This window comes from Sus scrofa, chromosome 1, assembly GCF_054392235.1.
Source record: "Sus scrofa isolate SSC_HxYL_T2T_F1_AM1 chromosome 1, Sscrofa_HxYL_maternal_Yorkshire_Landrace_v2.0, whole genome shotgun sequence".
In the NCBI taxonomy this organism is placed as follows: Eukaryota; Metazoa; Chordata; class Mammalia; order Artiodactyla; family Suidae; genus Sus; species Sus scrofa.
In genome coordinates, this window is record NC_139383.1 from 191,640,167 (window position 1) to 191,653,653 (window position 13,487).

The 13,487-nt window shown below is 41.5% G+C and overlaps 1 protein-coding gene across 22 annotated transcripts in view; it reads right to left on the reverse strand.

Annotated features, from left to right (window-relative positions):
• TRIM9 (tripartite motif containing 9) overlaps window positions 1–13,487 on the reverse strand; it is a 210,381-nt gene that overhangs the window by 103,177 nt on the left and 93,717 nt on the right. For 19 of the 22 annotated variants that reach the window (XM_084981067.1, XM_021101794.2, XM_084981053.1 and 16 more), the window contains exon 1: window positions 2,810–3,778. The exons of the other annotated variants lie outside the window; for them this stretch is intronic. In XM_084981067.1, coding sequence (XP_084837193.1) covers window positions 2,810–3,631 — 822 coding nt within the window. In that variant the 5' untranslated portion in view covers window positions 3,632–3,778. Of the gene's footprint in view, window positions 1–2,809; window positions 3,779–13,487 lie in introns of those variants that run through there. 22 annotated transcript variants of the gene reach the window in all.

Below are 13,487 nucleotides of genomic sequence, written 5' to 3' on the forward strand. Positions count from 1 at the left end.
ACCAGTTGTTTTAAAACCACTTACAAGATAAACATCAGCCATTTTGTCTTGAATGTGTAAGATGTTGGCTTCCTGAGAGAAACACTTATTCACAGAGTTTTCTTTATCACTAGAAATGACTATTAACAAGAACATTCAGATCTAATGATAACCTGTGTTGATAACTACCCAACTTTGGGAGAACTACTTAGTGTAATTCTTTGTTTTCCACGTTTTGAAGGACATAGAAATTCTGGCCCATGAGCTTTTTGTGAGGATGGAAGATAAACAGACTGTATGAAAAACTGAATATTAACACGTTAACTACCTTATCAAAGAGATAAGGTGGGGGAGTAATATTTGTTGTTCATCTAACAGATGATAAGTGAAGGTTAAATCTGTCATCCTTTTGCCTTGTAATTCTTGGAGCTTAATAATCTTGATACTGACTGAACAAAAATTATAACTATTTACTATTTTGAAAAAAAGTGCAAAAGATCAGAGAAAAAAATAAATCAACATTCCTTTCCTAGCTTACTTATATCTTATTGTTTAGCAGATATCCAAATTTCAACTCTGTACCACAGTGTCTACTCACTACATCCATTACCAACAAAGCAAATGGTTTAACATTTCAAATCTACATGGAGCTTGACAGAGATTTAAAGGTTGCCTTTGGTCTTAATGGACAAAGTATAGGTTCTTCTGTACAGAAGAATAATGTTGTGGTTTGACCATCCTAATTAGCTTGTACCTCTAAGTCTTCTAGACAGGATGATTAATTTCTAAAATTCCAAGGATAGTCTTGTGGGCAATTTGAACATAGGTAATAATGAACAGTTTAAGAGCGAAATCATAATATGAAGAAAAAATTGTCCACAAACAAGTTTTTAAAATTTCAAAAATTAAATATTTAAAAATTTAAATTGAAATGTTTAAAAAATAGTGGCATGTGCCTTAGGTGGGGGCTCAAATTTGTGCTAAATTGAATCTCCATCAGTACTCATGTGGCTTAATCGGTCATAGGGGAGGCTGTAAACATGGATCACCTTCAATTAATATTGAGTTGAGCTTTCCTATTGCTAAAAATGGTGATCATTTATTTTTTCTTGCTGTAAATAAAACATTCAAGACTTAAGCCCAGGGCCTTTCTCAAAGACTAAACTTTCTAGTCTCCAAGGAATGGTGGGACACTGAGTGGGGAATAGCTGAGGCCTGAACACCATCTCTGCTGCCCTACCTCATCCTTGGGCTTGCAGCTCAATGATGTGAAGTAAACCTCCTGAACCCCTGCTTTGCCCTTTGCAACCCCGACTAAATGGATTATTTAAAAAGTAAAAGTCAAATTCATGCACATCTTCTCAAGAGTGGTTTCCTTCTTCTAAGCAGTGTGGGCAATAACATTATAAAGATCTCTTTCCTCATGAAGTGTGTGTGTGTGTGTGTGTGTGTGTGTGTGGTTGAGGGAGCAATAGATAAATACAAAAGTAACTTGATAATTAAAATATACAGCATGTTAGTTAGTGATAAGTACTATTGAGAAAAATAAAACAGGGAGAGAACTAGGGGATCAGAAGGTCTCACTGCAAGGGTGAAGTCTAAGCAATGATCTGAAGGAGGCAAGAGAGTGAACTATTCAGATACAGGGTATGGTCTCAGGCTGAAGGAATATCAAATGCAAAGGCCCTGGGGCCAGAAGGGACCTGGTGGTGGTGGAGGAACAAGAGGGACAGGGTGGCTGAAGCAGAGGGAATGTGAGGAAACGAATTTGATGAGAACAAACTGGAGCAGATCATGTAAGGCCCTGGTGTATCATCTAAGGGCCGTCTAGGAAAAGTGGGGGACAATTGGAGGATTGTGAAAAGAGTAGTGGCATGACTTAAGTTGTTAAAGGCCCTGTTCTTGAAGCTAGCTTTGGCAGAGGTGACATCAAAAGAGGTAAGAGATAAATTTGTTAACAGCAGTCTCAAAGTTACACAGACAACTACTGACAAAAGGAAAGGGTTGAATCCTGGACAAATGGGTGTGTGGGTGATCAGTAGGAGGGGGATAGCTGGGGATTGTGAGATGCACCTGCCTAGCTTTCAGGTCGCGACCGTGCAGAAACCTCCAGTCCTGCTACTCCCGCCCAGATAGATTCCCTCTGCAAGGGTCAGGGCCGCAGCCTTCAGGCCGCGTTGTCATGGCGACTACAGGATTTTTTTTTTTTTCCTTCAACCCACTCCCCACTCATAAGCCTTCTGCGCGCAAAGCACCCTGACCCGCATCCTTTACAGACCGGACGCGGGGTCTCGGCCAGCGCCGACGTATCAGTATTCTGTTCGTGGCTCTTTTCCCCACCCCCACCGCGACTCCAGGCGTCAGCCTATCCAGGAGCTCCAGCTCCCAGTGGTCTGCCTGCTCAGCCGCCCCCATCTTCTCCCTGGGGGATCACGGCTGGAGCCCCACAACCACCTCTGCCCTGGAGCGTCCCTGGCAGCCCCAAGCATAGCCGCGGGTTGGCCCAGTTATGCATCGTTTTCCCGCACGCTGGTGGCGGCCTAGAGCTGCCGGTCAGCTCCGGGAGTGGGCGCCCTGCACCCGGCTCGCAGGCAGCGCGCCCCGGGAGACCCGCTCTACGCACCCCCGAAACAAGTCTCTAGAGAGGTTCCACTCCCCTGTGCGCCGTGTAAGGTCCCTCTGCGCCTCCTGCAATGCGCAAGGCAGGGGAAGCAGGTATTTGAGGCACCTGCATTGCGCCCCCGCTGGTATGCACTGTGCGCCAAAGGACAGTGCGAAACCAGAAGATCAGAGGTGCGGGGAGTTAGGGATGGGTTTTCTTAGGACTCACCTTGTGCAGTTTCCACATGGCCCCCAATGCCTTGACTTCGTGGCTGGAGTGCTTGCCTTCCTCTAAGCACTGGTAGCACACGGGCATCTTGCACTGCACGCAGTACATGCTGTGGTTCTCCAGCTCGTGGTCTGTACAGGTGGAGACCTTTCGCGGGCTCAGCCGCCGGCTCACCCGGCCTTGGGCCGGGGGCACCAGGCGGTGCTTGGCTAGGGGCCCCCGGGGTGGGTGGCAGCGCAGGCGGCACGGATCACAGTAGAAGACATCGCACTGTTCGCACATGACGGTGGCCTCCTTGGGCGCCTTCTCGCAGAGCTGGCACTTAAGGGCCGCCGCTTTGCTCTGCTGGTAGCGGTCAATTACCCCTTCCAGGACGCGGTTCTTGGGAAAGCCGCGGAGTCCCCGGTCATCCAGGATGAGGCTGCGGTGGCACTGGGGGCAGGTGATACAGGAGTTGCGGGGCACCGGGGCCAAGGCCGGTGACAGGTGGGTGGCCGGTGGCGGCATAGCTGGGGGAAACACTCGAACGCCGTTGGGGGACTTCTGGCACGGGGTAGTGGGGGCGCTGGCGAAACCCCCGTAGGAGCCATAGCCGCTGTCCGCCTCGCTGTACAGGCTCATCTTGTCCAGGTCCAGATAGTCATAGTCGGAGACCCCGGAGCCCGAGGCCCGTCGGCTTTGAGGGGACTCCGACTCCGGGGTCTGCACCAGGATGTTGCGGGCGCACGCCTGACATATATTGTGAGAGCAGGGCAGTATGATGGGCTCCCGGTAGAAGGAGCCACACACGGGGCATTTTAATTCTTCTTCCATCTCTTCCATGGGGACTGGGCTGGGAGCGAAGCAGCGGCGGCTGCAACCGGCGCCTGAGCTGACGAGTGGCCGACGGGCCTGTCTTGTCCAGCACCTTGGCCAGCAGCGGCGGCTGTGGCAGTGGCGCCTTTCCGTGTCGCCTAGGCGCCGACTCCTGGTGAGGCGCTCTCTCTGTGAGCCACAGAACAGCAGCGGCGCGCGCCAACCTGGGGCCGCCCCCTCCTATCCTCCTAGTCCCGCCCCAGCCTATAAACAGCGGCCTATTGGACGGCGGGCGAGAGAGCAAAGTTCTCATTGGCCACAAGGCCCGTCCTTCTCTCTCCTCCGCAGGCCACAGGGGGTTTGGTGGAGGACTCTGAGGATGTGGGGAATCTTCGCTCCCGGCTTCAAGATCTCGGGAGGGGGCCGGCGCGCGGAGGCGAGGGGACCGGGAAAGAGGAATTAGGCGGGATGACTCATCCCTCGCCTCGCTTCCTTCCGACCTCCGGCGCAGTCACCCGAGAGCGGGGCGTGAGAAACCCCTCCCCGCAGCGAGGGGGCTGGCGGAGGGGCTGGTGCTTGCCGCTAGCGTCTGCGTTTGGTTTGTTTGGTTTGCAGCTCTGGTCTCCGCGCCGACCTCCCCTCGGTTGGCACTGCGCCTCGCAGGGGACCCTCCTTTTTCCGCTGCTGGCACCGCCTCACCCAGGCCTAGGTTTCTGTACTGCAGCCGGGCGTTTCTCCCCCTCAGGAATCCGAGAAAGCCCGCCCCTGGCGCTGCCGCATCCCGTAGTCTGACGGCGCCGGCCGCGAGCCCCTGAGGGAGTCTCTTCGCTTCTTTCACCCTGTTTTTTTGCTGTCTCAAAGGTGATTTATAATATCGACTACCTAATGTTGCCATGAGATTTAAACTAGGTCATGGGTGTAAAGGTTTGGTATATTAGTTAAAAGCTTTGCCCCCTTCATTTCACGCTTTCAATTCAGGCTCGGCCCTTGAGGCTGCTTACTGTTTGGTGTGAACGTTTCTAGGTCCCCTGCCCCCTCTCAGTTACAACCACTCCCCACCCCCCGCAGCGCCCAAATCTCAGGCAGTGCCTGGCTGAGCTTTCACAAGGCCAGCAGAACCTTTGGTTCAACTGAGGCAGAAATGGGTTGCCTGAATGCCTATAGTTTAGAAAACTAGTTCTGGACACGAAACGTTGTGTCACTGTGAAGTCTCATGTGTCTCCAAATAGACTTATTCAATGTTATGTGGCCCGAGCATCTACCACAGCTTCCAGGATGATGGTTTCTTTCCATTTCTTCAGGGAAAGTGTGTGGCGATGATGGTGATGGGGGGGGGGACTAGTTCTAGTGTTAGTCTTCATATACTAAGCATGCTTCTCCCTCTCCCCAAACATTGCTGCCCCTTGCCGGTGGAACTGATTGGGTTTTTTTGTTTCGTTTCGTTTTTGTAATGAGATGTATTTATTTTGGTTTTCAATCATTAAAGTATTTTTCTAGTTCTTGAAGATGTGTCTAATTTATCCAACAAACATACACAGTAATAACATAATGGCAACAAGAAAATTGCTTTCAGGAAGCCAGATTAGGAAAAGGGGGCCAGAATGAGAAATCAGAATTTAGAGTCCTCTAATTTTTTCTTTTAAAAAGTTTAAAGACTAGTACAATGAACACCCATATTGACACTCTTCACCTGGGTTCCACTAGTCGTTAAATATGTTATAAATACCATGTTTGCTTTATCACTAATATCTTCCTCAGGCTCAACAGATCCCAGTGTTGTCTGAGACTTTTTTTTTTTAAGGGCTGCACACCCAGCACCTGGAAGTTCCCAGGCTAGGGATCAAATCCCAGCAGCACCTGCGACCTACACTACAGCTCAAGGCAACTCAGAATCCTTAACCCATTTGATCCTTAACCTCATGGATACTAGTCAGATTCATTTCCACTGCACCACAAAGGGAACTCCGGGGATCTTTTTGATCTTTTAAACAGCTTCATCACAATGTCCTGTCTGGACATTGCCCTGTGAAACTGTATAGCATATTATTCTCCTATCACCAGAGCTGTTGGTCTGGTATTCTCAAAGGTACTGCAGATCTGAGTGGGCTACCTGCTGTTACAACTTGGAAATGGGCCCTTTTATGGTCTAAGAAAATCACCAGAACTCAACATTAATTGAATTGGTCATTAACTTTTGTCAGATAGCCTGCAGAACTGTTGATTTGATGATGCGGGACAAAAAAAAAAAAAACCAAAAAACAAAAAATCCACTCCCTCCCCCAAATTTTTAAGCGACATAGTGATACTCTGAGATAGTAACTTATTTGAAGGAGTACATGGCTGCCTTTTGCTAAACGATTCATGAAGTAAATGACAAAAATTCCTTTCAAGATCTAAGAAATCTTCCAATTTTCAGTCTTCCAAAAAAGAGATAACTTGATTATGTGCAGCTCATTGAAACGACTTTACTGCACAGAAAAAAAAAAGCCAACAGCAACAAAAAATGCAGACTTTTTTAATCCTGCCCTTAGAGAAATAGTCCAATAAACTAGGTTATCTTTCCAACACCTTCTTCAGTTGCAATAAAAACAGCATGTGATCATTGTTTAGGGAAAAAAAGTTCTCATTGTTATTTAAAGTTATGCTAATCCCAAATGCTATGTGATTTATTTTTAACCTAGCTTTTAACTAGTTTTGAATATCCAAAGACATATAAGTACTGTTTACAGATACTGAACTTATTCATGTGAGTGGAACATTATCAATATCTACAGGATACATCTAATTTATAGATCTCAAGAGAATTTGCTAATAAAAGTAATTAGTTTTAATAAATTGTTAGGAAGGAGTGTCAGTACCACTCATAATTTACAATCCTTTAAATGACTTTTATATGCATTTGGCCAGCTGTAGTAGCCTTGGGCCAGTGCTTTGGACATTTCAAGGTGAGCAGCTGTTACTCTTTATTTTTTGGCTACATGTCCAGGGCATATAGAAGTTCCCAGGCCAGGGATCTAACCGGTGACACAGGAGTAACCCAAGCCAGGAACTCCAGAGCAGCTGTTAGTCTTTTATGAGTTTGAGCTTTGCTTATTACAGTATATCAACTGCTATGGATTGAATGTGTGTCTCCAAAATTCCTATCTTGAAATCTTAACACCCAAGGTGATGGTATTAGGAGGTATGGTCCTTGGAAAAACTTTCGTGAATGGAATTAGCGCCCTTATAAAAGTGGCCCAATAAAGATCCCTTGCCCCCTCCCATTATAGGAAGTTACCATGAGAAGACCACCATTGTAAGGAAGCAGACCCTTACCAGATAACAATTTTGCCGATACCTTAATTTTGTACTTCCCAGCTTCCAGAGCTGTGACAGGCTAATTTATGTTGTTTACAATCTACCCAGTCTGTGGTATTTTGTTTCAGCAGCCTGAACAGACTAAGACATCAACTAAGAATCTGTTTATTAGCAGAAAATTTATGCTTAGCTCAAAATAAAAATAGTCTTAAGGAATGTCTGTGGTGTACTACATTACAGATTTCACAGAAACACAACAGAATGCGGATTATAATATATCAATATATAAAGATTTGATCTATTATGAAACATATTGAGATAATTTAATTGTTAGATTTGGCTAGGAATTAGCTAAATCAATTTAATCAGGAGATTTAAATGACTATCATTTATTACCAGGCAGTAATAAATTTATTTACATGCAAAACTTTGTTCAATCTCTGTAATAACAAGAGATGGGTACAATTATCCCCATTTTAAAGATAAGTAAACTGAGGATAAGCAAAGTACTGAAGGTCAAATATTGGTAAGGTTATAGATTTCTTTCTCCATTCATTCATCATTCAACAAAATGCTGAGCTCTACTCTGTCAGGTTCTATGTGTGATAAATAGCCAAAATGATTTTTGTTAACTTTTATGCTTATTCTGCATAACTTCCCTGATTGTTTATCATTTTCTTAATTTATTTCTCTAAAATAGTTTTATATTTTCCCTTCATATTGCAGTATTTGTCCATAATGTACGTTAAAGCTCTCCCAAAGGATTGTGTTCAAAGGGAAATAAAAATCTGTATGAGTTGATATTATAGAAACACTATAAAGAATATCTTCTCTCTTCCAGCTGATAATCAGCCTGTGCCCTGAAGCATGAGGATTGATGGCCCTGTAATTTCATCATTCCTGGGGTGACTGCAGATGTTCTCATTTGTGTAAAGTGTTTGATTATCCTCTGAAACTTACTATTCACTCAGATGATGTTCTTTAGCAATGAGCAGATCAAATTTAAAATGCACTAACAGCTTTTCCATTTTTTAAAAAAAGACGAATGTTTTCTGATGAAAACTTAGAGGTGTTTTCCTACTTACTTTTGACTATAATGCTTGATTATTAACACAGCAGTCTCTGACTCTAAAGAATGAACACTCAGAGAAGAAAGAATTCTCTGTCTTCTCCCCACACTCCCTTTTAGAGCCACCAATCCTTAGGTACAGGGGAAAAGTCAATGGAAGAAAGGAGCTGATTATAGGCTCTGGAACTTTAAGATTGTCTGATATCTAGTTAAAAATATTCTGTATTTACTTTGTGTTAAGGATATTGCTGAATGTGGTTTATAAAAATTGCATTACTTGAAAGTAATGGAAGTGGTATTCTATTTCAAAAGAAATTCTGGGGAAACTTTTTCTTTTTCTTTTTGTCTTTTTAGGGCTGCACCTGCAGCATAGGGAAGTTCCCAGGCTAGGGGTTGAATCGGGCTGCAGCTGCCAGCTACACCACAGCCACAACAATGCAGGACCCGAGCTGTGTCTGAGACCTACACCACAGCTCAGGGCAATACCAGATCCTTAACCCACTGAGCAAGGCCAGGGATTGAACCTGTGTCCTCATGGATACAAGTTGGATTTGGTAACACAAAGCCACAATGGAAATGTCCATTAAAAAACTTTTTTTAATGGGGTAATTTAACCCAATAATATTTAATTTTAAACTTTTGATATTTGTGCCATCTTGTAACAACTTCCACATTTATTTTCTGTTGATATTCTTTTGTCTTTTTAACTATGCAATAATTATAGTAAATTAAGAGGGTTTTGCCCATTTAGTACTACTGGAAGATGACCTTATTCAAATTTTGTAGTATTTCTAACTATTTGTAATATATGACAAATACTTTGGAAGGGGTAGACAGGAGAATCTATGAAGATGAAAGTTTAGTGTATCTTATATTAAGGTAATACGGTTGCAGGATAAATCCAGGAGACTCAGCTTGTGAATAATAAGAATCCTAGAAAGAGGAAAAGGCACAGATGGAGGAAAAATCACAACTGAAAGAATAGTTTTCCTTAGTCAAATAAGTATATGAGATTACAGAGTGAAAGGATTTTATTTTTTTATTTTTATTTTTTTGTCTTTTTGTTTTTTTCTAGGGCCACACCCACGGCATATGGGAGGTTCCCAGGCTAGGGGTCTAATCAGAGCTATAGCGGCTGGCTTACACCAGAGCCACAGCAACGCCAGATCCCAGCCATGTCTGTGACCTACAACACAGCTCTAGGCAATGCAAGATCCTTAACCCACTGAGCAAGGCCAGGGGTGGAACCTGCAACCTCATGGTTCCTAGTCAGATTCGTTAACCACTGAGCCACGATGGGAACTCCAGATTGAAAAGATTTTAGAATTATCTACAAAGACATTGATTTAAAAAAAAGACCCAAGCACATACAGATAAAATTATTGAACTCCAAGGAAAAAAGGAACATCTATAAGTTCCCAGTGAGGAAAATCTTAATTATAAAAAGAAAAGAATCAGATTGGCATTGGACTTCTTTTTGTAGCCTGGAAGGCAGGAAGAATGTGAAATAAAATCCTCAGCTTAACAAAGGTAAAAGAAGGCATCCTAAGTATTGTATAGGCAGCCAAGAGATCACTCGATTGTCCAGTTAAAGGAAGACTGATAGAATTTAGGGGACATAGCACTCACATATTCCATCCAAGGAAAATACTTAAGAAAGGATTTTAAACTAAATAAATCTGAGAGTCTTCGAGATAGGGTAAGGAGCTAATGTGAAAGTAAAAGTATTCTGAAGATCTGATATCACTGAGAGAAAAACTGTGAAAGGATAGGTGAGAAATAGAATATTTTTGTTGGAGGAGTTATTCATTATCTTTTATTTTTCATGTAATAGTAAATAAATTCATATATTATGAGGCCTGAAAAAGAAATATAACTATTAACATAATGGGAAGAACAATGGAACTCACAATTAACAAACATGGGGAAAATACTATGTGAAACTTTGTGACAGCAAATTTTAAAGCCTAATGAAATGGATATTTTCCTGGCAAAGTATTCACAAAAGCTTCACAGATAAGCAAAAGCTAAGAGAATTCCGCAACACTAAACCAGCTTTAGAACAAATACTAAAGGAATTTCACTAGGCAGAAAAGAAAAGGCTGCAATAGGAAACAAAAATACCACAAATGACGAGGCTCACCAGTAAAGGTATATATACAGTAAAGATATAAAATCATCCACACGCAATTATGACACCAAAAGAAGAAATTATGAGAAGAGGTGGGAGATGAGAGACACTGGAGATGTACTTGCAATTAAGAGACCAACAACTTAAAACAATATCATATATATATAGACTCATATCAAAAATTCAGAATAACTGCAAACCAAAAGTCTACAATTGATACAAAAACAAGTAAGAAAAATCAACTAAAATACAACACTATAGATAATCAACAACCAGAAGAGGAGAGAGGAAGGGAAGAAAAAAGAGCAACAAAAATGAATCCAAAGCAACTATTAAAATGGCAATAAGAACATACATATCAATAATTACCTTAAATGTTAATGGACTAAATGCCACAACCAAAAGACACAGACTGGCTGAATAAATAAAAAAACAAGATCCATACATACACTGTCTTCAAGAGACTGACTTCACTTCTAGGGACACATACAAATTGAAAGGGAGAGGATGAAAGAAAATATTCCTGCAAATGGGAATTAAAAGAAAGCTGGAGTAGCAATACTCATATCAGACAAAATAGACTTTAAAATGAAGAATATTTTAAGGGACAAGGAAGGTCACTACATAATGATCAAAGGATCAATCCAAGAAGATGATATAACAATTTTAAATATCTACACACCCAACATAGGTTCACCACAATATATAAGGCAACTGCTAACAACCTTAAGAGGACAATCGACGATAACACAATCATAGTGGGGGACTTTACAGCAATGGACAGATCATCCAGAGAGAAAATCAATAAGGAAACACAGGCCCTGAATGAAGCCAGATGGACTTAATTGATATTTATAGGGCATTCCATCCAAAAGCAACAGAATACACATTCTTCAAAAGTGCACATGGAACATTCTCTAAGATTGATCACATCCTGGGCTACAAATCCAGCCTCAGTAACTTTAAGAAAATTGAAATCATATCAAGCATCTTTTCCAACCACAACGCTATATGACTGGAAATCAACAACAAGAAAATAAATGCAAAAAACACAAACACGTGGAGACTAAACCACATACTACTAAACAACCAATGGATCACTGAAGAAATCAAAGCAGAAATTAAAAAATACCTAGAAGCAAATGACAACAAAGATATGACACTCCAAAACCTATGGGATGCAGCAAAAGCCGTTCTAAGAGGAAAGTTTATAGCAATACAAGCCCACCTCAGGAAATAAGAAAAAGCTCAAATAAACAAGCTAACTTTACAGCTAAAACAGGTTGAGAGAGAAGAACAGACAAGACCTAATGTTAGCAGAAGGAAAGAAATCATAAAGATCAGAGCAGAAATCAATGAAATAGAAATGAAGGAAATCACAGAAAAGATCAATGAAATGAAAAGATAGTTCTTTGAAAAGATCAATAAAATTGATAAACCCTTAGCCAGACTTATCAAGCAAAAAAGAGAGAGGACTCAAATCAATAAAATTAGAAATGAAAAAGGAGAAGTAACAAAGGACATCACAGAAATACAAAGGATCATAAGAGACTCCTACATGCAACTACATGCCAATAAAATGGAAAACCTAGAAGAAATGGACAAATTCTTAGAAAGGTACAATCTTCCAGGACTAAACCAAGATGAAATAGAAAAGATGAATAGAACCATCACAAGAACTGAAATTGAAACTGTAATTTAAAAACTGCCAACAAAAAAAGTTCAGGACCAGATGGCTTCACAGGCAAATTCTATCAAACATTTAGAGAAGAGCTAATACCTATCCTTCTGAAACTATTCCAAAAATTGCAGAGGAAGGGTACTCCCAAACTCATTCTATGAGGCCACCATCACCCTGATACCAAAACCAGACAAAAATACCACAAAAAAAGAAAACTACAGGCCAATTTCACTGATGAACATTGATGCAAAAATCCTCAACAAAATACTAGCAAACCGCATCCAACAATACATCAAAAGGATTGTATGTCATAATCAAGTGGGATTTATCCCAGGGATGCAAGGGTTCTTCAATATCTGCAAATCAATCAGTGTGATACACCACATTAACAAATGGAAGAATAAAAACCATATGATCCTCTCAATAGAAGCAGAAAAAGCCTTTGGCAAAATCTAACACCCATTTCTGACAAAAACCCTTCAGAAAGTGGGCACAGAGGGAACCTATCTCAACATAATAGAGGCCACATACTGCAAACCCACAGCTAACATCATTCTCAATGGTGAAAAGCTGAGAGAATTCCCACTGAGATCAGGAACAAGACAAGGATGTCTGGTCTTGCCACTACTATTCAACATAGTTTTGGAAGTCCTAGCCACAGCAATCAGAGAAGTAAAAGAGATAAAAGGAATCCAAATTGGAAAGGAAGAAGTAAAACTATCCCTATTTGCAGATGACATGATACTGTATCTAGAGAATCCTAAAGACTCTACCAGAAAACTGTTAGAGCTCATCCATGAATTTGGCAAAGTTTCAGAATACAAAATTAACACACAGAAATTGATGGCATTTCTATACACTAACAGTGAAAGAGCAGAAAGAGAAATTAGGGAAGCAATCCCATTTACCATCACATCCAAAAGAATAAAATACCTAGGAGTAAACCTACCTAAAGAGACAAAAGACCTGTACTCTGAAAACTATAAGACACTGATGAAAGAAATCAAAGTTGACACAAATAGATGGAAAGACATACCATGCTTGCAGATTAGAAGAGTTAATATTATCAAAATTACTATACTACCCAAGACAATCTACAGATTCAATGCAATCCCTATCAAATTTCCAAGGACATTTTTTCACAGAACTTGAACAAAATATTTTAAAGTTTGTTTGGAAGTACAAAAGACCCAGAATAGCCAAAGATATCCTGAAAAAGAAAAATGGACCTGGACTTCAGACTATACTACAAAGCAACAGTCATCAAAACCATATGGTACTGGCACAAAGTCAGAAATATAGATCAGTGGAACAGGATAGAAGCCCACGCACCTACAGCCAACTAATCTATGACAAAGGAGGCAAGAATATACAATGGAAAAAAGATAGCCTGTTCAGTAAGTGATGCTGGGAAAACTGGACAGCCACATGGAAAAGAATGAAAGTAGAACACTCCCTAACACCATATACAAAAATAAATTCAAAATGGAATAAAGACATAGGTATAAGACCAGACACTATAAAACTCTTAGAGGAAAACACAGGCCAAACACTCTCTGACATAAACAACAGCAACATCTTCTCAGATCCATCTCTTAGAGCAATGACAATAAAAAGAAAAATAAACCAATGGGACCTAATCAAACTTAAAAGTTTCTGCACAGCAAAGGAAACCCTAAACAAAACGAAAGGACAGCCCACAGAA